General features: G+C 38.7%; 1 protein-coding gene across 3 annotated transcripts in view; it reads left to right on the forward strand.

Annotated features, from left to right (window-relative positions):
- Positions 1-26,366, forward strand: part of wnt7bb (wingless-type MMTV integration site family, member 7Bb) — a 70,136-nt gene that overhangs the window by 16,549 nt on the left and 27,221 nt on the right. For all 3 annotated transcript variants that reach the window (XM_006633811.3, XM_069192041.1, XM_006633810.3), the window contains exon 2: positions 8,063-8,289. In XM_006633811.3, the coding sequence (XP_006633874.1) occupies positions 8,063-8,289 (227 nt within the window). The remainder of the gene's footprint in view (positions 1-8,062; positions 8,290-26,366) is intronic.

Below are 26,366 nucleotides of genomic sequence, written 5' to 3' on the forward strand. Positions count from 1 at the left end.
AAAGGTTCCAACCCAGTAACCTTGGTTAATTGGTTCAATTAAGGATTCATTTCACTCAGCTGCAATGAAACCTTGCAGGTGGGGGAGGGGGCACCAGGACCAGGGTTGATTATCCCTGGCTTAGAGGATTCGTCAAAATGAAAAATTAATCCAAAGTGGAAATAAAATCCTCAAGAACAGTAAAGGCCATGAAAATAAAAAAACACAAAGCCTATCTCTTCCTTTAGAGCTCAAAACCTACAAAGAGCAAAGGCTGAACAATTTTAGTGCTCATCATCATGCTTCCGTGACAAAAGGATTATTTCCAGGTCTGTGTCAGTGACTAATTCAGGTTTTCCTCTAAACCGAGGTCACTGTCTAAAGCTACTCCAATTCACTTTTCATTTAGCAAAGTATAATTCTCTATCAATTGAGATTTCTGTGTTAAGTTTTCACAAGGTGTGCCTGCTCCACCCATCCAGCAAACCAATCACATATCAGCTTTTCTTAGGTGGCCCATTAGACCCCTGCTAATTGCTTCTGCAGAGGCTTGTTCATTCCACTGATGCTCATTTTCTGTTTAGGATGCCAAGGATTCTGGGGCTTGTAGTTTAAAAGCCATGTTCATACTCTGTTGTTTGGAAATGTATCTGTCCTCTGTGACTCTATCAGTAATACTGTTACTGCGTTATGCTGCTCTATAGACATTTCAGCTATTTTTATTAGCTAAGCCTAAGCGTGCTATTGAGAAAAAGGTTCAGTGCTACACTATTTACCTGTTTCCCGAGGAGAGTTTATTAAATGAATTACTAAATATCCACATACTATCTACAGTTTAATTGCTTGTGTTAGAATTGTGCTTGTTTTGCTTTGTTTGATTTACATCATTCTATACTTCTACTTTTGTAGATAACTCCTCTTAGTTGGTTTGGGTTTTATCAAACCAACCAACAGACACAACAAACAAAGCGATTAATATGAAATTGCACATTTTTTTCTCTTTTAATTTTTCTCTTTTTTTAAACCGACACTCAAGTAAACAAAACGATATAGCTCTTATTTATATCCAGTAGCACAAAATCAAACTGCAACAAAGTTAACCTTTGACAGTATGTGTCCATAACTTCAGATACCCAGTCATTGGATCTTCAGAACACAAAAAGTACATAATAAGCTTCATAATAACTGTGTTCTGATAATAGATCATTAAATACTTGAAAGACTGCTGAGATCAGTTCTTTTGGAAATTGTTTTGTTCTTTTATCATTTTTAGCCATAATCAAGATTTTCAAAAATGGTAGAAATGAATTCAGTTATAAAAACATCAAAACCAACTGATGTTTGGTTTGTGTAAGGAAGGAGAGAGACCTTACAAATAATCTTTCTGTTTCTCTCTTTGCTTCAGAATCTGTAACATGAGCAGTTCTTTACATTTTTCAATTACTTGGTTAGGACGAAGAGAAAGGAAAGTGTCAAAATCTTCATTCACTGCACGCAATGTGACTGCCGTGCTGTATGAGTGAAAAGCAATAATGTCATGGAAACAGAGAAAGTAAAAGGAAAGAGAAATGGGTCAGATTTGACACTAGAAGAGACGATGACATGAAAACACTCCGTGGAGCCATGAAATCTGGAACAAAAGTCAAAGAATTGAGAAACAAAAAGAAGTTTACAGGCCTTTAAGCACGAGAGTAAATCAAATCCATAAACCAAGATGTTAAAAATCGCCCGCTATGAGTTTGCAAGTGTTTTTGGTTATAAAACCAAATCAATATGGACAGTGCTTTAAACTCCATATGTTGTATAGTACTGGGGATAAGAACAAACAGAGAAAAAAAGCTATCAGCTGTAAATAAAACAGATTATATAGGAAGCTTCGTGGCTGAACATTTGATTTGCAACAAAGCTTTATCTTTTCTCTGGAAACAGTTTGATGTACTCGATTGTTAAAAAAATCGCCAACGTCTCAAATTAACAATTTAATTTTGTTTTTGCAATGTACAAAGGCCTGCGAATTATGAAAACAATCCGAGGTGTGTCTCACCACCAAGCATAAACATCATGGTATCTAGCAGCTTGGCTAAACACATCAAAAAGTTTATACAGAAAGCTTCTTAAACCAAAGACTGTTAGCTTTTGCCTCATGAGACTAGTGTATTGTGATACACTGGTATATTGGGAGATTCCAGCTTTTAAAGCTGTTTGTAACGACTAATACAACAACAACTAATTGCATGTGCAAATTAATTAATATTGATAAGATACTCATTAATATTTATGTAATAATCATTCATAAATCCATCCATTTTTATCCAATAGAAGGCTGCGACAGGCACAAAGCAGGGTACACCCTGGAAGGGACGCCAGTCCATTACAGATCACACACACAATTTTCCAAGAGGCCAATTACCCTATCAGCATGTCTTTAGAGGAAACTTTAGCACCCAGAGAAGACCCACACAAACATGGGGAGAACATGCTTGAACTTGAACTTTATTGCCATACTGTATGTAACCGGTACATGTACTGGTAAAATGGAATTCTTATTTACAGAAAGTCTCTTGATTGTTAAAAAAAGAGTAAAACACAAAGTGCAGACAGTGCATCAAGACAATATACAAACAGTAGACAATGTACAAGTAAACAAGTAAACAGTTTGAATGTAAACACCAGAGCCAGGATAGTTGTTAATTGCCAAACAAACGATCAACAGGTGAAACATGTTGAACAGGGGACTAGTGCAACAATTAAGAGGGGATTGAAGTGAAAGAGCAAAGAAGGGGGTATCAAAGTTAAAAAAAAGTGTCCACATACAGTATCTTGAATATTAGTTTCAAGGAATTTGTTTTTCTACTATCAACATAGCAAGATTAGCCTGCCTCAAACTAGAATGAAAATGGACATCTTTTTAAAGTAACAGGCAGTCAAGAAAGACAGGTTTCGTTTTGTTTTAGTGAGGTGGGCTTTCAATAAAAAGTGTTTTGTTTAAGGTAGAGTATAAAGATTTAGCAGCTTTGACACCACAGAGATGATCTGTAAATGCACAAACTAGCTTACAATTAAGCAGTAATTGAAGTTTTGTTTTTTTCAGATAGCTTGATGAGATTGTTCCTTAATGTTTGTGAATGCACAACCATTGTTGTAGTCTGTATAGATGAGTAAGATAGTCATCAGGCTCCAAAAATACTGTACTGTACTTGGAACGTTAGGGTTTCCAAACAATGCATAATAGAGTATTCAATATGCTCCAAAACTGAGCAATCTCATCCAATGTACTCATGTACATTGTATTGAGATATGTAAACCACGACTGCAGATATGCAATAAATAAAATTACAATGAGGTAAATGGTGTAGGTGGGGTCCCAGGGGCATGGCCAAGTGTATTCGCCAATCGCACTGCTTGTAGGTAGAAGCTATTGAAGAATCTGGTGGTAAGTTTCCGTATGCTCTTGTATCTCTTGTCTGAGCCAGGCCTGAGCTCTTGTATCTTCTGGGCCACATTCAACGTTCTCTGCAGTGCCTTTCTTTCTCGAGAAGAGGTGTTGCTGTGCCACATGGCGATCCCGTTGGTGAGGGATCTCTCGATGGTGCAGGGGTTAGAAGTTCACCAACACAGGCACTGGCTTCCCCCATCGCTTGAGGCACCTCAGGAAATAGAGGTGCTGCTGAGCCTTCTTCAAGATAGAGTCCATGTTCACAGTCCAGGTGAGGTCATCAGAAATGTGAATTCCCAAAAACCTAAAGCTGGTGACTGTTTCCACTTCCGTTCCATCACTACTGAGTGGGCTGTGAGTGTGCGGCCTGCAAACTCCACACAGGCAGTACCCCAGGTCCAGAACTGAATCCAGGGCCCCAGTGCTGCCAGGCATCAATGCTGAGCACTGTGCCCCTTCGGCGGCCTTTGTGGGTTAAATCATTTGTGTAAAAAAGAATTGTTGGCCGATCAAGCATTTATCAAACTTAATGAAAAGATGAATTGACGTCAGGCGCCTCCTTCCTGTGAGTAACAGTGTGAGTGCCGATTCCATCGAACACCTTAAACATTTCCCGCATCGTTATTAGAAGAGTGGATCTGCTCTCCGTGCTCCCCTGTGGACTAGTTTTAAAAACAACTGGCCTGTAGTTGAGTGGGTGAGAGGGAATATCCGATGGAGAACTGGAAATGTGTCCTGGCAGTTTTATAGAGTTTTACCCAGGGAGGCTTGTTAACTTGGCATGGTGGACCGAGAAATATCTACCACAAAATAAAGATGCATCTTAATATGATGGAAGTATTTGATGATGGCGTGCGTATTAGCTGGGTTCTACGCAGTTGCTTATTCATCTGGAAGGGTTTGCATGTGTTTTGGAGTGTTTTCATATGCGTTGTGTTTAGTTCTTGCCAGTTTTAACCCTTTATGCCAGTAGCAGACAAACCTAAAACGTCTGTCAGACCATGTGGCCTTGAAACATTCTCATAGGCCACAGCTCTGTCCTCATCAACAGAACTAACAAGGGATTGCAAAACCATGGAAATCCTTGATGTCTTTATGTATTTTTTTTATGGATAAACCGTTTTGAAAACAACAGTAGTAAAATGCATCAAAACATCTTTAGAATCCCTCTGGGGCCTCCATTTATGTCTCCAAAGCTGCTTTAAATATAAAACTGAGAGTGGTATAGCTGTCTGGAAATTAAACTCCCCAAGACACGCAGTTACTATAATAAACATAATATAATACAGCAGTAAGACTGAGACTAATGTGAGAAGGTACTGGTGCAGTATCAGAGTAAAATAACAGTTGAAAGAAGTTGTATATCATCTGAGCTGAAGAAAAGAAATTCAGCATTTAAGTGAACGTAGGGCTAGACATTATTGAAGAATCACACAGAAAAGGACCCAGTTAAGAGCTGAGTGGGTGTGTGGTGGTAATTTACATGTTTCCTGCATAGCTCCGCATTGACCTGCGTGTTCTCACTAGATAATGACGGTCATTTTAGTTAGAGTTGTGTCACTAGTTAAAACAGGGAGCTGCTATAAGAGAACGTCCTTGGACATCGTATGCTGAACTATGTCCTTGGCCAACAGAAACGGAATCAATCCTTATGTTGAGGTTTGTTATTTTGGGCTTCTTGTAATAACGTTTCAGTTGGACTGCAACACTGCCTCTGTATGTTTCACCAGAACTGCTGTCTCTGTGAAGAAGGACCGGCCATTATAAGTAGAGGATTTATTTTGGTTGAACACGCGGCATTTTGGGATTTGTATCATTGCGCTTGGGGAATACGTTAATTGAAAACCAGAAATCTGGGTTATGTCAGTTACTAATTTTTAATTAGCTTTTACTCCTTTCGTGTTTATATTTGGGGGACATGGTTATGGCTGGGGATGATCTGTTCAAAGGGAATCTCTCAGATGCTGCTGAATGTTTTTCGGCTCGCTAGTTTCTCTGTCATTGACACAACTGGCGAGATCAGCCTGCTCGTCTTGTGGTGCAGGCCTCAGAAGCTTACTTTGTACTTCAAAGCGGGCATCCGCATTTCGCCTTTTATGGGTCTGACATGTATGAAAAGCATTTATCTGCATGGTTTGGAGCTGGTAAACAGACAAGTAGAGAAATTTCACATTTACGTTGGTTTTATTTTTTAACTCGTAAAAATGGATCCCAAACACGTCATCTTAATCCCAGTCCAAACCAGAAGATCAGAAGACTGCAGAAAGTGACAGCTTTGTCTCAAAAAGGTCTAATTGAGTGTTTTTTTATATGTCCTTACTTCCTCCAGGCATGGAAGTCTTGATGTAAAATTCAGTGAAATAGTTAATTAATGCACTCTTCGGATACCCCCCTGCATAACTACTGTACCTTACTTCCAATATCCAAACCCAATATCTAACTTTTTTAACTGGATTTATACCAAAAAACTCCTGTTACATAAAATGTGAATCAGAATTTAATTTTCCAGGCTGTAACTCATTCAAATCATACAATGTTTTTTGTTCCCATTTCATTAGGCGCATAAATTAATCTAGAGGGCATTGTATATATATGGTTGTGGTAAAGAAGTATTTAAACTCCTTCATGAGAATACATTGTACTTGTGCTGAAAAGGGTACGTAGATTTGTGGTAACAAAAGACAACCATTAGACCAATAGAATTTAAAATGACAAAGTCCTTGTGAGTCCAGAATGAATTAATGAAACTTTATTGTAATAAGGATTATTGTTGACACAATTTTTTCATTATTTTGCAAAATTACAACTTGCATTCTTCAGCTCTGCCAAACAAAAAGGCCAGAACAATGACTATTTTCCAAATATTCTTTTTTAAAAATTGACCAACTCTTTAGGCCCTGTCTTGCTCAAGCGAAATTATTCCTGATGGCTGTATGAGCATTTAAAAGATGAAAATAAAACACATTTTTTTCTGTATTTTGTAAGAAAAACATATTGCAAAATTCCAACAGATCAGTCCATGAGAATATGTTTTTCTTTTGATACTTGATTGCAAATAATCAGTCCTTGATAGATCAAGTAGCTAAAAGCTCCATGCTGTTAAAGAGGTGAAGTTGAGAAGATGGAATCATTGTTTTTCCTTTGGAAAACAGCTCTTTTTGAGCTTTGTAAAGCAAGGACAGATCATTACGGACCCAACACCTTGACTGAGAGTTTGGCAAATGTTTTGTCTTCAAGAGGTTGTGCAGTTTCCACCAAACATATTGTGATTCTTAGTTGAAAGCTAGTTCTATCTTGGTTTTACTGGACCAAAGAATGTTGTCAAATAAAACCTGTGGTTTATTTAAAAAAAAATTGAAAGGTTTAAATAGCTTGTCCAAAAACCAATTCTGCTACAGTGGGTTTTTGGTGTGGTTTGCATCTGTGAAGCTGTTCATTTTTCAAACGATTCTTCTCTATATATTACACACGCTGCTGCCACAAAGTTCCAGATTTTCTGTCAGATTCTTTTAGCTATTGTTATAGATTATCATTTAACTTTCAACTCGTGGAATGTTTCTTCCAACCTTTGCTGTGTCTCTCACGTCTTCAGAGGTTTTCTATCATTATAACACCTTTCAGATTTTTAAATGAATACACAAGCAGCATTCCTAGATACTGTATGTGGACGTCAAATCAATTTTTAACACAAATAATTGCTTTCCAGTGCCTTCGTTCTGTTTCACCATTTTCTAAAATGTCAACATCTTTTTTGAGGTAAAAACTTCTTTATTCTTCCAGGTAATTATGAAATTAATATAATGACTGTTTTATCTTACGTATAGACTTATTGGATTCAGTATGAACCTGCTAGACTGAATGTTAGTGGCGTCAATAGCTTTTCCATGCTAGCATATACAGTATGTTACATACCGATGGGCATGAGCTTTAGATTTAAACTGAAGTTTGGGACAGATGACAACAACCAAATCCGTTTCACCCAGCTGTTCTGAATCACATTCCCAATGTAAATTCTCATTACCTACTGTATATATACCACAAATAAATCGCTCTCTTTGTATTTTGTCGTACACATCCTTCCTCCACATTTGTACTGTAGCTAGTCCTTAGTCACTCCTCACTCTGTATGAGGGTCTTAGCCTCCTCATTCTTTGGCCACAAGGCCAGCCCTCCGCCAAGCAAGTGATCTCAAGCAAATATTCCTCATGGTGCAGGATTAATCAGAATACATTTTTTCTTTAGCAATACAAGCTTTTTAGCAATACAAGCTACTTGTCAATCAAAAATATAACATTAAGCATTTTTAAAGACAATTATTGTTGGCAAGGGAAAGAACAAATGCATATTATTTCTGATTCTTTTTATCACGCAATCAAGGTATTAATGGTGCGGCCAAAAAAATACTTTCTGGTCCAATTTCTGCTTCTGATAAAAATGAATATCAAAGCATATCTGTGCTTTAAAAATCACAAATTTTGTGACGTTACAAAAGATTGGGGCCAGACACAGATTGGATTTATTTTCTGATGAAAGGACACCATTCCGAAAATAAAATGGCAAGAGGGGGAAAAAATAGAAAAGGCTGAATTAGTCTTAAATCTTATTTTTTTTTAATTTGATGTCCTTCGTTTCTTTTTTCCGGTACAGAGCCCTGTCTTCTGTGGTGGCTTTGGGCGCAAACATCATCTGTAATAAAATACCGGGGCTGGCACCTCGACAGAGGGCTATATGCCAGAGTCGCCCCGATGCCATCATCGTCATTGGCGAAGGAGCGCAACTTGGTATCAATGAATGCCAGTATCAGTTCCGCTACGGACGATGGAACTGCTCTGCGCTGGGCGAGAAAACTGTATTCGGGCAGGAGCTGCGAGTAGGTGAGTATACCGGGGGGATTTTTTCAAAGTTTTCTTGTGTCTTCATGAGAGGGGATCCCCTGCTTGTCAACTACGGAAGTGCATTGTTGCCACCAAGGGAAAAAAATTGCCCCCTTATCTCGTACTTTCGAGGTAAATATCTCGAGATATCTCGTAATGATGAGATAGCGGTAATTACTTCGCTGTAGGTACATCCTGTTACGTTGTGCACTGAACGCATCTAGAAGCTAGCGTGAACTTGGCTGGCACTTGGCTGGTTTAACGGTTGTGCCAATGTCCAGCACTGCATAATTTGTACGGATTTAGTCTCGGCTGGTATTTAGTCATAATGAAATCTCGCAATTTTAAGCAAATATATAACAGAATACGGACGCGCGTTGCTGTCACCAAGGGGGGAAAAATCGCCCCCTTATCTCGTAATTACCAGATAGCAATGCCTACATCAGTGTATGTACAACCTGTTATGTTGTGCACTGAATGCATGTAGAAGCTACTGAACTTGGCTGCCACTTTCGGATTAATGGTCGTGTCAATGTCCAGCGCTGCAGAATTTGTACGGATTTGCTCTCGACCGGGGTTTAGTCATAATGAAATCTTGCAATTTTTAGCAAAATATGAACAAAATCATTAGAAGCATGAGGACCACTTTTGAGGGATTTAGAGATCAAAGCAATGATAGTTCCGTTATGAACATGTAACAGTTCTTGGGGTCTCCGCCCTTGTCCCTCTCTGCCTGGGTGCGAACCCAGGTCTCCGGCGTCACGCAACAGGGAACTTGCCGGCTGAGCTAAAAGAGAACTCCCCCAGCCCTGGCGGCTGAGATCCCTGTTATACGCAGGGGTATATTTGTTACAAACAGTTAGGCATGCAATCAGTCCCACTGCTTAAAACTGTAAGTCTGCACATAGCGACATAGGCATTATACAGTGTGACAATTGTGCTATCGCGTGATCACATAAAGTACACGAGAATTACTATCTTGTAATCACGGGATAAGGGTGAGGATTTTTTTCCCTTAGTGGGCCAGCAATGCGCAGAAGGCTGGGGGGGGCTTTGGCCGAAAGATTTGCAGGGGGCTTTTGGATGTTACTGCTGCGAGGTGCGAAAGAGCTGACCACACCAAAAGGACGAAATAACTGCTCAGAAATTCTGATTCTAATTGAAGTTTTTTTAAAAAAAAATAGCTGAATAAACAATACGGCAGAAGACTTGCAGATCATTTAATGTCATAAATGTTGTTATGTTGACCGAAAATAGAAGAGAACATCTGTTTTTAATCTTCAAAACATGGTTGTGTCCGTGCCTGGACCGTGTATTTATGTAGTTAAGTCAACTGCAAGCAGTGGAATTATTCAATTGATATTGTTGAAACTAAAGTATATACTCTTGATTTGTTTTCTGTAACATAATTTAATATACAAATCTTTCATTTTCTAATCTTTCGTGGCTGTTACTCCTCACTTCTGTGTTGGCTATGTGGTTTATTCAGCGGCTCTGCAAAACAAGCGCAAATCTTTTTTTTTCTTAGACTCTTACCGTTTTGCCCAGATTTCAGTGTGGCATCTACTTAAAAAATGTCTGGCTGGATTGCAAGTTTGGTCTTGTTATCCAGTGTTTGCTGGTAAAAAATTGGGTTATGTCATTAGCTACCAGTGACCGGGACTCTGTGAGGCAGAGCACACAACTGGGGTTTTCTGAGAATGTCATTCATTAGTGACTGCTGTGGCCTGTAAAACAGTAGTTATCAACCAGATCTCCAGTTGCATCTTTCTGCTGTCCAACAGATTAGAGTGCTTAGGGTGCAAACAGTGATTTTCTTCATGATTTCATATATGTATTGCTTGACTGACTAGAAAAAAATGTTTCCCTGAATAGCTCACTGTGCTTTTGAGTAAATTCAGCACCTCGTGGTTGGAGACTTATCAGGATTGCAGTGTGTAGGTGGACCACCATCTCTGGACTTTGTGTTCGGCTTTGTGTTCCGAAAATCAAACCATGATCCTTTGCAAAATTGGAATGGCCTTTCAAATGATCAAAAGAGCAGTGGCCATGATGTTTTTAAATCCAAACTGCAAACACATTTGCATTCACTGGCATTTTCGACATGACTTCCACAGGTTCCACTTTTTCGCATGTTCAGTATAAAAACCCTGAGACTTTTTGACTTGGGAGGAAACATCTGTGCTAGACGAAAGGGTATTGACAAACCAGCACCCATTTGGTTGCTAATAGCTAGCTGAGTCAAAAACGTGTCCTATTTGCTTGTTCCAAAACTCCCCACAACCCTTTATGTAAAAAGTGCCTCCTGTCTGCAGTTTTAAATGCACTTCCCTGTAGTTTTCACATGTGTTTGTTCTTCTTTGTTGAAATACACAAGTACAACAAGGAGGAGAAGTGAACATGGCGAAAAGGAAAGAGCCAATTTTGTTGACCATGTCAATGCCTCTGAGGAATTTGAATACTTTGGTACCCTCAGAGTCTTTGCTTCAGACCAGAAAGGTTAATTTCTTTATGCCAGTCATGCTAGAACATTGCTTTAACCCTGGGAATGTATCACATTGCTACTCACTGGACTGTTTTCTATTTTTATTGCTTCACTACATTGTCTGGAAGGTGTAAATGTATATCAACATCTTCATCCTCAGCGCTTCCTGTTTTGTACCTATATTTTATGTCCTTGATTAAAAATGTCAGTTCAGGTGTTTTTCGAGTTTTGAATTTGATCTGCTGCCCCAACAATGTTTGCTAATGCTCCTATTTTAGTATCTTCTTGATTAGACCAGTATCTTGGTAATCTATATAAATTAGGAAGAGCATTGCAGGTATTCCAATAAATAAATCACCACAGTTTGTGCTATAAGAACTTATCTTTACTCTCTGTTTTTATACATTAACCAGTTCTCAGTTTAAAGACACATTTCCCAGAATACCTATAATCTGAATATTTTATGGGGAACATTATCAGAAGATTTCTAACATCTAAATACACCATATTGTATGCTTTGTGTGTCCATTACAGTTGTTGCATGTCCAAAGAACTCCAACTGTTCAAAGAATAAGTTAGTTAAACAACCATAAACCCACTGTGCCTTTCTTCTAGATTCTCTACGTTACAGTATAATTATTGTTTCTATTTATGGATCTGCCAGATTTATTGATTGATAATTACTTGGTTCAGTTTTATGCCCCTTTTATGGATGGCCACTACATACGTAATTCTGTCTCCTGGGGATAATTTGTCTTCAACTTGGAAGAGCAGTATGAATGGCTTATGAATAACATCTCATGTTACCTTATATCACAAATGATAGGACACAACTGAGCCTTGAAGTTGTGTTAGTCTTGAGTGCTTATACTATCTAAAAGCTACTATCTATACTACTGTTATTCAATACTATATCAGCCTTGTAATGTATCCCAGGAGTGCCCAGTTCTAGTCTTGGGGATATGATGTGCCTTAATGTTTTTATTACCATGAATGAAACGTTTATTACAACTCAGCTCTTATTAATCGAAATCAGCTCATTGCTAACTTAATTAGAACCTTTTTTAACACGTTCTCCCAGCTTTCTAAGTAGTGCTGCCCTACAAAGTCCTATAAAACCTGCAGATATAAAGGCCTTTTTAAAACCAGGCCTTGGTAGCTCCGATGCCAACTAATACAGCACAGATTGGCATACAAGGGGTTAAGTGGAACCAGACAGGCTTCAATGTCTAAAGATGTAAAAGGCTCTAGGTCTCTCTATGAGGTGTTGTGCTGAAATGCATTGAATAAGTTCAAGTTCATGTATATTTGTCATTCCAAATATACAAGTATACAGTGGAATGAAATATCGTTCCTCCTGGCCCATGGCGCAAATACAGGCAGGACAAACAGGGTACACATAGTGCAAAGTGCAGATAGTGCAAATTACAAGGCAAATACATTGGGGTTGGTGCAAGTAGATTACAGGGTGTTGAGGAGCCTGACAGCCTGCAGGAATAAGCTGTTCCAGAGTCTGGTAGAGCTGGCCCGTACACTGTGATATCTTTCCCCAGATGGAAGGAGGGCAAAGAGTTTATGGGAGGGGTGGGAGGGGTCATTTACTATACTGGAGGCCCTGTGTCTGCACATTTCTGTGCTAGATGGCAGAAATGGAAGGGAGGGAGATAAGGGTGAGAAAAATAAAATGGGACCTCAGTGCTTTAAACTAAATATAGATGGACTCAAAACCAATAATCAAGAAAGAGAATGAATACCAAGTATCATCAGGTTTCAGACAAATGGTATAGCAGGTGGAACAGCCAACTGAGTGAGGAACAGCGTTATTAAAAAGAGTATAAGGGACCACAAAGTTGAACTGCAGTATTCACAGAAAATATTGGTGTTGTACCATTTTGTTTTAGAAATATCACCCCCAGATAAAGGAAAAGAGATGGCAGTGGTTTTGGAATCTACAATTTCATTTGTTAAAGAAATGTAGAATATTGTTGTGTGTAGGACCATTAGTCTCACTTGCATAACGAAAACGAAGGCAGATACACAGTAATGTGGTACTGTTTCACCAGTCAGAAGCTTTGAATTTTTCCAAGCTGTGTTATTTGTTTAAAAGTAGGAGGGTATCTGAAGGCAGTTTCTAATGAAAAACGTTCGTGTTTCAATTGTTCTTTCCCTGTTGCTTTACACCAGCCAAGACGCTTAATTCTGTGACTGAATGAAAAGCGCAGTTTACTGTAAATCCAGCTGTGGAGGATGACAGGGCACAGGCTGGCAGATATTTAATGGATGATACAGGTTTATCTTTTACTGCTTCATAACTTAAAAATGCTCTTTTTCTCTAAGAGGAAAGCAAAACACACACAGTGCACGAGGAATATGTACAGCATCTTAATTACGTAGCAAACAGCTTTCGAAGATGTGGAGAAAATTCCTTAAGGGAATGTGATGTATTTCAGCCCATATTTGCTTTTCTCCCCCTATACAGCACACACGACAGTGATAAATTAACTGTGCTGATATTACCTCTGGGTATGGAGGATGTTTACAGAGTGCCCAAGGGGTTCTCTGTCAGCTGTGGATCGTAAATGTCGAGCCAGACAGAAGCAGTGTTAGTCAGCAGGTTCACTGAATGCCACTTGACTGTGAAGAAGCCATTGACAAGGCATGTACTTGATTGGAAATGAAGATGCACACTCACAAACAGCTCGGGTATACAGGCTTCAAAATAAGGAGGAAAGAAAGGTCAAGCTTGCAGGGATCAACCCAAACCGTCATGTGAAAAAAGCCTCAAGATTATAGATCCCCAGCCACTCTGAGCCTTAAATAACTGTGACATTTTAAAGATGAGAACAGCACCTTAGCATAATATAATTAAAGGTTTTGGGCCGTGTTCCAAACTCATTCCCTTCACTAACTTTGCTCAGGCTTCCATAATTTAAACAATCCTTATCTAAATGTTTGTCATAAAATTCCCAGAATGCTAAATAGGGAAGCGCTATGTTCGGAGTAGTCGCTCACATTTCCTCAGCAATCAACTTCTGCAAAGCAATTAGTCATTTCAAAACATTTCTGGAAAGCATTGGTCATTGATTAGGACCACGAGGAGCGACAAATTCTAAGCGTATCAGAGGTGGAGGGTGGATGTTTATTCATTATTTTCTGGCCTAATGACTTTGTAGGAATAAGTTGTGTTCAATATCAGAAAATAACCTTTACTGCTAATTGTAAGGGGCATACATAAGAAATATTACCTCATAGTATTCCGGCCTACTTAGTCTTTAATCAGTCATAATCCATTAAAAATATGTTAAAATACTGTCCGGTTTTGTATTTTCATTTTGAATCTATTCATTTCAATTATATCCGCTTTAATTTTTTTTTCCATTTTTCCTAGGAATTCAAAAATCGTACTTACAGATAGTTAAACATCCACTCGTTTAAAGAAATGTACTGATTTTCCCCTTCTGTAGAAATATACCAAAATGAAGGGCTAGACCATTTAATTTTCAGTCTCTCTGGGTGACTTCATCTCAGTTATAAGAGTCTGGAATGACACAACAGAGACATTCTACATGCATTTGTGGACAAAGTTGGGTTTTTTTTTTCAGAACCATATGTTATGATTTGTAAAGCATGTAATGCATTTAAATAAGCTTGATAGCTGTAGTACAAACACTGATGGCTATGAGATTATTCCATCAACTAAGATTTAGAAATCTAGAAATGATCTTTGATCCTACTGTGTCTTGTGACTGTTTCTTTCAGTCACACAAGTTTGGTCCCTTTCCTCTTTATCTGATGCAGAAAAGACTGAGTATGCTTTTGTTCTTAGCAGAATTCATTACTAGATTGTTTTATTTGCTGGTGCTTCTGATTACATGTCGAGATTACTTAGTACAGCTGCCCAGCTTCTGACAAAATCAATCTTAAAAAATTACGCTGTTTCTATTTCATATTTGTTGCATGCTGTCAAATGTTGCACTGATTCTAAAATCCTATTGTTGTCATACAAGGACTTACTGTAAACGGCTTTGCTACAGTGAATTTGGCAGATCTCCTTGAAACCTACTCTTCTTCTCCAAAGTTACAATCAACAGACAACTGCAGACTGCTTGGTATCCCAAAATTACAACTGTGCTTAACAAACATTGGCATTGGCCATAAACTGTATCCCATAACAGACAGCATTGCATCCTGAAACTATGACTGTGCTCAGAGACGACCGGGCATTTTACTGGGACACAACACATTTGTAGAACTAATAGTAATAATAATAATAATAATAATAATAATAATAATAATAATAATAATAATTCCTTACATTTATAGAGCGCTTTTCTGGACACTCCACTCAAAGTGCTTTACAGGCAATGACTCCCCTCCACCACCACCAGTGTGCAGGCCCACCTGGATGATGCGAATGCAGCCATAGTGCGCCAGAAAGCCCACCACACATCAGGTATCAGTGGGGAGGAGAAGAGAGTAATTAAGCAAATTGATAGATGGGGATTATCAGGAGGCCATGATTGGTAAGGGCCAATGGGAAATTTGGCCAGGACACCGGGGCTACACCCCCACTCTTTACGAGAAACGCCCTGGGATTTTTAATGACCACAGAGAGTCAGGACCTCAGTTTTACGTCTCATCTGAAGGATGACGCATTTATACAGTATAATGTCCCTGTCACTATACTGGGGCATTAGGACCCACACAGACTGCAGGGTGAGCACCCCCTGCTGGCCCCACTAACACCTCTTCCAGCAGCAACCTTAGTTTTTCCCAGGAGCCTCCCATCCAGGTACTGACCAGGCTCACACCTGCTTAGCATCAGTGGGGCTGCCAGCTGTGAGTTGCGGGGTGATATGGCTGCTGGCTAGAACTCTTTCTTAGAGCCTCAAAATCCATTTGTGTTTTTAAATCACGACTTGAAAACTCATTTTTGGTCACCTTTTCTAATGTGCCGCTTTTTATTTTTTTATTGTATTACTGTGACAGGCTGAATGTAAAAAAAAACACAGCTGAGATGCGTCTGTCGTTTGGTAGCTTTATTGCTGAAAGAGCCAGGCGCCGGATTACAAACTCAAGAAAAACACACACACACACACACACAAAACCTCAGACATAAAAACAAGCTGACCACAAAACAGAGGGTCCGTCTCTAGCCCGGTACTGTCATGCAATCTGTACAATATCAGTACATGGATACTAACTCTTCCTATGGAGGTTTCAGCTGTCCAGTTCTGCTGTACTCTACTGGAAGCAAAGCACTGTTTAAATAGACAAAAGCATAGCTTTAACACAGCACTGTGGCCTCTTAAGATATGTACTGTATGATGTCTCAATCATCTATTTTCAATAGTGCAAGAATCAATTATAATGTTACATTTTCTGAGAATAAGATCTAGAGATACACAAAGTCAACAAATACAGACAGTACCTAATACATGGTCAAACTGCTTTGTACTTTAATCTGAATTAGATAAAGCAAATGATTTTCATTCCATGTAATGCATATTGTTATGCAGGTGTTATTTTTTTCCTTTTAAGTGTTCTTTATGTTTGGTGCCTTTTCCTTTGAACCCTACAGCAAAAGTTTTGTACATGAAATGGGAAAATATTGTAGCTAATTTTCAATGGAGGTGAATGAATCCGATCCAAAGAAGGCCTTTATGTGTTTCTTATACAATCTCCTTACAGTATGGCTGCTATTGGTATATTACTGTACCATGCAAACTGCAATATAAGAAATAACATTTTAAAGAGTTCTATTCATAGTGAGGTTTATCTTTGTAATTTATTTTGCTGAGTTATTTCCCAGATTTTGCTCCTTCGTATTCTCTGAGGTTAAGCAACAAACTCGAAGAGCTCCAGCCTAAATCTGTAACAACTGGAATCTATAAAAAGTGCTCTAGAAACATAAATACGCAAGAGAATTAGGATTAATACGTGTAAAGACCAGGTAAATCCACAAAAAGAGCACATATTGTTGCATGGTAATGTAGTAATTTTGATTACATTTTTATGCTACAATGTACACTGCCTGAAATTGAATCAGTAACTTAACTCTTAACTTGCAAGATAAAGTAAGGTAAAAAGTTGAATTCCATGATGGAAAAGAAACATGATAAAATATATATTGGACAAACAATACCACATGCTCTTGGTACATGTTGAAATGCATGAAAATGTGGTAACACTTTACAATTTGACCATGGTTTTATTTACATGCAAACTAATGCATAATTTCCTAAGGCGTTAATATAAAACATATTTTAATACATCACTTCCCTTAAACTAAACTAAAAAAGCCACTTAATGTGAAGTGTTCCAACAGATTTCAAATCTATTTCATACATGCATTCATCTATTCTGAATTTGTATTGGTGAAATATCTATAATGCTCACATTGTTAACTGTGATGTAATATAGTTTTATTACCATTTTGTTTCAATTGCAATACATGTCTAAAATATGCTTTTGCAGCATGTTTCTTTATGTTTCTCTTCAGTTTGGGTTGCGGTGAAAGAATATATTAATAGAGACCCAGTGGCTGAAGCATTCAGCTGTGTGAGACTTATGTGCTTGGGCTGAGTTTGTTGGTTTTTTTTATTATTTTGGCGTAGAGCAGGAACGTTTTCTAAGGTTTGAAAAATGAGAATAAACCCAAAAGCTGATTTTCTGTCACTCAGCAGCTACAAAATGTTTCAATTAAGGGAAAGCAAGGAATGTTCTAAGTGTAAATGTACAAAGATAATGTATGCATGACCAGGAGTCGACAATGCCCTAAAATTCAATAATTAGTAAAGTGTAATTAAAAACAACATGCATGGGTTTTCGGTTCTAATCTAGCTGTCCTTTGATTTCCTTCTTCGTTTTCCTCTGGTATGTATTCATTTATTCAGCTTTGGCTTTTATCCCTTTTACTCTAGCAAGTTCAGACCATGGTGGCACAGTCTTGCAGTGGTTCGCAATCCTGCCTCACAGCGCTGGGGCCACAGGTTCAATTCCTGACCTGGGGGTGCTGTCTGTGTGGAGTTTGCATGTGCTCCCTGTGCTTGTTTGGGTTCCCTCCCACTGTCCAAAAATATACTGGTCGGTTAATTGGCTTCTGGGAATAGTGGCCCTGGTATGTGTGTACGTCTCTGCTCTGCAATAGACTGGTCTCTCTCCATGATGTATCCTGCTTTGCATCCGTTGCTTCCTGGGCTAGGATCCAGTTCCCTCACGACCCTGAACTGGAAAAAGTGGTTAGAAAATAGATGGTTGGGGGGGCATGGAAATACCTAGTGAAAAGTGTATGCACGTGACACCATTTGTGTTTTTGCATTCTGTTATAAATTGCAAGGGGTTAACTTGAAGAAAGCCGCTTGTTTTGACAGAAATAAAAAAGAAAAATGCCTTCCAGCAAGAGTGACACAGGCAATATTGCAGGATTTGTTTGTCATCAAACTTTTCTCTTCATACAAATTAAGAGCTTTTCCCCCTGCATTTTTACATGCATAATGCAGATTGGGATATTGAAGCAATCTCTTAAAAACCTGCAGTGTGCATCAGTCCAACAAGCATCTTTCTTTCTCTAGGGTAGGGTTCTATAATCACTTAATTACCCTTAGTCTTTCATTTCTTAAGACGTGGGACATTTGTAAGGTTAGGGTTAGGGTTAAGGTTAGACAGACAATTGATTCAATAAAGAGAATGGTTGTGCTAGAGAGCGGAACATTTTTATTCTAAATGTTCTGCAGATTACTTCATTTAACAGATTATGTGCAAATCACCATCAGTAAATTATTCCACTACTTCAGGAAGTGGTGATTTATTGCTTGCTTGCAAATCCTCCTGGATTCTGGGACTCTGCAGGAGAAAGACAAGATTCCTTCTGTAAGGCTTATTTACGAGAATCTGGGATCAGTAGAATTTCTATTAAAATGATTTACTGGGGATAGATGTCAAACATGTGAGATATCGTTCTCATTTGAATAGTGATTTCTTATTGAATAGTTATTATTCTTTGTATGCCTCCTATGTTTCAGATTTACATTTTAATAGCAATTATGGTAGTTACATAGAAGTTGAAATAACTGTATCAACTATTTGACACGGTGGAGTCTTTCTCTGGTAAGCTGGGGGCAAAGCTAAATAATTAAAGTCATATGCCAGTGTTACAAACCTGAACAGAATTTTAAAACTGTGAAGATTTCAAAACTGAAAAAAATAGTGCAAAATCCCACATGGGGCAAAAAGACAAAAACATTAAAACGAGTTTTGAAAACTGCAAGCAGTGTGTTGTCTATCAGAATCCCAGTAATGGATGTTAAAGCTCGGGAAAATAAGGTTATACAATCTTCTGAGCATTAGACAAAGCTCTTACCTATACTCTAGGCAAGACCTATGGCAGATTTTCAACCTAAAAGTACATCAGCAGATATTTTATGATTATGTAGACAGCATGTTTCATTTCAAGTCGACGTCTCTTCACTTTTTGACCCATAGACGAATATTGCAAAAAAAAACCTCATCTTTCCTGATGGAAAATATATGAAATAATCCCAGACTTGAAAGTTTTTAGTATGCATTTAGAGAGAAAAAAGATGGAATAGTTAGGAGTGTGGGCACCAGGATGCTGTGGTACCAGTAGCTACTACAGCTGCCACATCACTCAGTTTCGGCCTGGAGGAGGTGGGCTGTCTGTTAGAACAGCAGGAATTTTACTCTTTTTCCCCTGTTTGTGTGGGTTTTCCTTAGCTGCTCCAGTTTCCTCCCACCTCCCGACGATATGCTGGCTAGGTTGGACTGGCTGCGCCAAACTGTTCATCTTTCCATGAGCCTTTCCAAATGACTGGCATCCCCATCGAGGGCGAGAGCAGCTATGTGCTTTAAATTCCATCCTCTGTCCTAGTGCCGTTAGAATCCAGCTTTCCACAGCTCTCACACAAGCAGTCTTTCCCTAAAACACTTGGTAAACCTTTTAAAAAACTAACGAATCCTCAGAAAAGCACAATATCGCAGATTTGAATGCGTCTTTAGAGAGGGAGGTCAAGGTAACAGACCATTATACCTGCCAGCTGTTGACATGACATAGTGGCATGATTTTGTCATGGACTAATCTGATTTGTCTTTGACTAATCTGGTTAGTAGTCAGCTACAGACTTTCAGGATCTTAAAAAGGGACTTGGGTCTTGGGAGATAATGATACAGAAGAGGAGTGGGAAACCATCAGAAAAGAGATGCCTTTGTCAACATGGCTTCCTAAGCTCAAGGTGTAGGAGTTTAAGGCCTTCGTCAAAGAGCAGCAGACGTCAGATAAAACGAATCATTTTATGAAACGCGGCTTATAGGTGTGCTGGTCGGGGCAGACAGAAACTTTGCCTACATGCTTCAAAGCGATACCTTGAGACAAAAGTTCTAGCAAGAGAGAATCTTAACAGTTTGGGAGGTTGAGGGGTGGTAGTTGGACAACACATGTACCCATAGGACCAAATGGCCTTTAAAAAATTACCCCATAACACAATAATCACGGTGATGCCGTAAACAATAGAACTGAGTGACACAAAACCCTTGATGAAACCTGTTCTTTCAGCTAGAGGTTGGGGCTTAACGTCCCTCACAATTTAGGTTTCAAATTTCAGCTGGAAATACTTGAGCTGTCATTGGGAAAGAGAGTTACTGAACCCCCTATTGATACTGAAACAGGCATGTAATATATTTATACAGGTAGCTCTACAATTTGTGAATAACCCAAAGTACAAACAGCAGTGAAACGAACGTTATTGGAAAGAAGTCGATATAGAGTGCTAATGGATTAAATGGCACCCTTATGAAAAGATAACAATGAGAATAGGCAGATGTGCTCTGCCAGTTCCAATGGCTTATCAGTGTTCCATCTCACCCTAATGTCCTTAAGAAAATATAAAAATTATTAGCTTTGCCAGTGTCCTAAAGCATGTTTACCAAGCTAAAACAAGCTATATAAAGCACATCAACAAACCAACCTTTAAATATAACAAAAACAATTAAAATAAATGGAAATTCTAATGGGTAAACTAAAGCACCAATTAAATTGCGCAAAACGCTGGCAGAACAGAGCTTGTATGCAACATGTCTGCACTAGTCCTGAGTGGAGAATTAAAATTCAGCAGGCAGGGCCAGTTTTAAATCACAAAAGTTTTTTTTTTTATCTCCCACACCAGTTACTGCTGGTGCTACCTCCACAGTTATTTCACCTGTACTCAGAAAGATAACTGGTCTCAGCTGGTCAGTTTGAAACACAATCGCTCACCATACAGTAAATTGCCATGAGAAACATATACTGAGAGCTGGTGTTAACTCTAGCCCTATAATACACACCTGTGTGTGTCTTTATAACTCTCTTACACTAATCAACAGTTAGTTTATTCATTTTTGGTCATACAGGTTTGATTTTCTTTCATTAGCAAAGACATGCAACTCATATGCTGCTGCAAATTCATATCTTGGTATCGTCTCCAGTCAACTCATCTTCTAGTTCTTTAAACAAAGTCCCGAATTACCGTATTCACTTTATTTATCTGCAACTGTTAATATTTTCATTCAAATTTGTATTTTCCATTGAACTACTGTAGTCAAGTCCAGTATTATAAAGACAGAACAATTTATTCGAAATGGAAGACTTTTTTAGACAGATTGCACTGTTTAATTGCTTATTTTCAATTTTTAATAATAACCAATAGTGATTAATAGTTAATTATTAGCTGATGGGTATAGCCCTTAAATAAGAAATTAAAACACTTCTAGTGTCACTTCATATCTAGGAGAAACAAAACTGCAGAGGAAATTAACCAAATCGGTCTTGATTACGATGGTTGTGTTACAGTTCCCAGTTTCCAGTGTCACTCCCAGCTCTATCTGTTCATCCTCAGCTGATCGCCTAGGAAGAGCTGTTCAGTGATAAATAACATCAAGAAAGTTGAGGACAGGCTGTATAAAGTTTGGTGCGGGGAAGCTCTTAGAAATAGTACCCTTGAAGTCAGGTGTTTTTGATGCTCAAGACTTACTGAAGGAAAAAGTCTTAATAATGTCTAAAAAAAAGCAAACTGATCAATGAAGTCATCAGTTCGCTTTGGAGATGTAGAGGTCGGCTGGAAAGAAAACCAGCAGATACAGTGCTCCTCCTGCACCAGGGCTGGCAACCACTGATATAGATCCCATCAACCATATGATAAGGATATGGCTACCAGCAACTCACAACTGGCAGTCCTACTGAAGCTCAGCAGGTGTGAGCCTGGTCAGTAACCGGATGGGAGACCTCCTGGGAAACCTGAAGTTGCTGCTAGAAGAGGTGTTAGTGGGGCCAGTACGGGGCGCTCACCCTGCAGTCTGTGTGGGTCCTCATGTCCCAGTATAGTGACTGGGACACTAGACTGTAAAAAGGCGCCATCCTTCAGATGAGGTGTAAAACCGAGGTCCTGACTCTCTGTGGTCATTAAAAATCCCAGCTCGAAAAGAGAAGGGGTGTTACCCCAGTGTCCTGGCCAAATTCCCCCCTGATCTTAACCAGTCATATCCTCCTAATAATCCCCATCTCTGAACTGCCTTCATCACTTTGTTCTCCTCCCCACTGATAGCTGGTGAGTGATGAGCGTTCTGGCACACTATGGCTGCCGTCGCATCATCCTGTAAAGCTCTTTGAGTGGAATGTCCAGAAAAGCACCATATAACTCTATGGAATTATTATTATTATCATTGTTATTAGCATATTAGCATCATTATCATCTGAATGGACACATCCATTGCGGCATCGTTCCTAGAAGTTCATGTTGCCCTTGTTTTCACGAGCCCCCTGTGACTTGTACAAATGAAACTCAAAGCTAAACATTGCGATACAAAACAAAACCAAAAAAATTGGACAGAACTAGGTGATGTTGCACTTCCTGGAAGAGATCAGGGGAAAATGGACAAAAAAAAAGAGGGCTGAGTTTTGTTTCTCAATCTACAAGAATACTGCATGTAGTGTACATATTTGTATGCTCCAGCAGACACTTCTGAATAAAAGTTAAAATAAATGGGTTTGTGTTGTAATCAGGAGTTAGTATAGGGAATGTTCTTTGGCTGAGGGCAGCTTTTCCAATCTAATACTTTGGAATTACAAGTATCTTTTGGGATTTTGAAGTCATATTTTGGTCTGCTTGGAGCTCCTGTCTGTTTAAAGTATCCTTGCAGACTTTGTAAAAGCAATTAAAACTTCCCACAGCATCATGCGTCATTAAGTATCTGTCGCTCAGCGTGTATGCAGCTCCTCCACAGAAAGTAAGATACAAAAAGGAAGGCAGCTGGACAAGAATGTTTTCCGAAAAAAAGCAAAGTCACAGTAGCATTTTCTTCTCATACCATATAGAAACTGCAAAGTATTTTGTCTAACACTCTATGTGTGATTAAATTTTAAAAATATCCCAAAGTTGCATTTTTGGAAGGACTTAAATGTCTTTAAAATTGCATGGTCTATGTCCAACGATGCCTTTTCCCCATTAATATACTTCCAAGACTCCATTAGGAATCGTGTAATACGAATACATGTAAGTATTTTGTTTACTTTGCTTCATGAATTCATCGTTCTCACTACTGTTCAGTAGGTACAAGACTACACTCCAATTGAAGGCACATCCAAATTAGCACTTTAGTCACTATAGTGGCATCTATACTATATAAATGCAGTACCCCCGGGACCAAATTGTACAAAAAACTGGACAGACTGTTTTACTCCCAAATATATTTTTACTCTGTGGCAAACTAAAATTTGAAACAATGTAAATTAAACAGTTTTGTAAAATCTGAATCAAATTACAAGCTATTAGCCACAGTGAGTGAATGATACTTTAATAAACCAGAGTACATTCAGTAATCTGCTATACAGACTTATGCACATGTGGTTTAATTTAAGAATTTCTTTGGGTTTATTTTTTTTCCAAACCGACTAGTTTCAGGAAAATGCAAATTGAAATGTTAATTCTATCCAACTGGATACTTTTAGGTACTGTATACGTACAAAGAGCATTATTTTCAGGTCAGACAAATAGTGGGCAATGATGTTGCACTTGTTTTTTTGAAAGTCCTCCATGTCTGGCCAAATGAATGTGTTGACTTCCTAATTGTTGCTGGTTTATAAATAAATTGATAAATTGATAAATAAACTTTGATTTGATTTGGTTAGGACAATGTATTAAATATGCATTTCTCTTTGATGAAGTTCAAGTAGGGCGCCGCAGCATGCGTAGGTTGCAAAGGAACAGGTAAAGGTTAATTCCATACTGAAAAGAGAAGAAAAGAAACACAACGTTTCGGCCGTGGAGCCTTCGTCAGGTGTGAGTCTTCTTCTGAAGAAGGCTCCACAGCTGAAACATTGTGTTTCTTTTGTGTTTCTTGTCTTTTCTTTTCAGCATGGAATAAACCTTTACTTGTCCATTCCTCTTTTGATGTCAGCTTTTAGGAAAGTTCAAGAAGACAAAGAGGACAGGAAAGAATAGGAATTTGGTTGATGCAATTCACACAGGTTTTTGTTTTCAGCCATCAGGTGAGTTAAAGTATCAGCACTGCTGGCGACCAGATATCTTACATAGGAAAGGAAGTGGGGTGTGCATCTGCCCTCTACTATCCCCATACACTCATCACCCCGATCCCCATCTGTCTGATCATAACACTGTTGCCCATACAGGTGTGACTTGATTTAAAAAAGCATTCCTGGGTCTCTCAAGAGGCTCACCTAGTTAAGGGGCTTGTTTTGAGCACAGGGCTACCCTCGTTGCCCACTGCTTGTGAGTTATAGTATTGTCACAGATTCCTCAAGATGTTGTGTGCCATTGACTGAGCACTGCCAGGGATTAGTCGGCTGAGATCTTTTCCATTCTCGGTTAAACGGCAATTTCTGTTATTCGCTGAGCACCTTCAGAACTGCGATAAAGCTAAGGACATAGGAAAAGTTACCTATGAGAGAATGCCATTCTACCTGTCTAGCTTGTTTGGTAGTTAGTTATTTGATTCGAGTATCAGAGGCGGACATTTCTTGAAAGAAACCAGAGTTTCAGCTTTTAATATTATAGATGGGCAACTTGTTCCATACACCCACAACTCTTTGTGCAAAAAAGTGCCTCCTGTTCTCGGTTTTAAATGCACTTCTGCGGAGTTTCCACTTGTGCCGCCTGCTTTGTGCCTCACTGTTAGTGGGATACCCAGTTCCTCCAAACAGCCATACCAGGGACTTGGGTTACTTCCTGAAAACGTGCAGGATTGCAGTGACATTAGGGAGAGATGCGCCAGTCTCTGTGGAGCCTGCAGTATGTCAAGAGACGAATGGAACTGATAAGCCAGTGAAGTTGGCAGAGCACATCTGCCTGTTCTCATTGTTACCATCCTCGGCTAACACGCCAACAAGAGTCCTTGCTGTCAGAAGAGATTTAAATCAACCACTGACTGGTGGTCAGTTTAATGAAAAAATGTACTTTACTTACATTATTTGTAATTTAATTTACGAACCCCCTTCACCAGTATGTGTAGATTTGACCACATGGAATATAAACAGGCGTGTGTATTTCAATTTTCATCGATTTTTGCCATTTTTTTAAAACAAGACATATATAATAATGTAAAGAAATCCACTGAAATAAAATAACTCATTTAATTCTTTAAAATTAATTATTTTATTTACTTAGTAAATATACCTTACTTTTTAGTATAATCTGAGTCATTTATGCTTTTTTTTCTTTATGTTTCTTCTTTCTAAATATTCATTTTATTAACACCTGCTGTGTGTATCTAACTATTAGTTTCCATGGAAACTTCGACAGACTACACAGATAAAGAAATACTGCAACAAAAAATGGGCACAGCCCTGGTACACAAGATATTTTTACTCGGTAAGTTCCCCTTGTCAAGTGAAGGTGTAGTTCCCAGGAATGATTACTTCCAGAAAATGACATTTACTTTAAGATCTGGAATTTTCTTTAGATTTCCTCTATGCTCATGTATCTATAATGGTGTTATGTTGTGTAATATCTTTTCCAGGGCCTTAGTTTTTAAGAGTCAAACTCTAGCTTCAAGCTGGCCATTCGCAGCACTTTCTGAACGTAAAGGGGGCAAAATATGTAGGATACATGCTTGGTGTAAACAAACAGACTGAGTCATATATTTCTGCATCCCGGTTTTTCATTTCTTTAAGCAAATTTACCTCCTAGGCAGTTCTGTCTTAAACGGAGTTTCTCTTTCCAAACCTGAGGGTAAAATAAAATATTCTCTGCCATCATCCCTGGAGGTGTAATTTCTAAAATGTGTCAGTTACTTTTAAGTCCTGGATCCCAAAAATCAGCACAGCCTTCTCCAAACCACACTGCCTTTGTCTCTAGTCATTCCTGGGGTGGAATTTGACAAGCAGAATGGTAAGAACTAAGCTGCCATGAAGGGAAATTTTGCTTTGGAGACAAATATGATTTCGAAAAATGGATATGTGCAACATTTTTTTCCTCCTCTCCAAAAGCCGTGATTTTCTTTTTGGCACATTTAATGTGCTTACCATAAAAAAGTGAAATCGCATTTTATGTCCATATTTTTTCTGTCATGGTCAATAATTTCACCT

Source organism: Lepisosteus oculatus, chromosome 7 (assembly GCF_040954835.1).
Source record: "Lepisosteus oculatus isolate fLepOcu1 chromosome 7, fLepOcu1.hap2, whole genome shotgun sequence".
In the NCBI taxonomy this organism is placed as follows: Eukaryota; Metazoa; Chordata; class Actinopteri; order Semionotiformes; family Lepisosteidae; genus Lepisosteus; species Lepisosteus oculatus.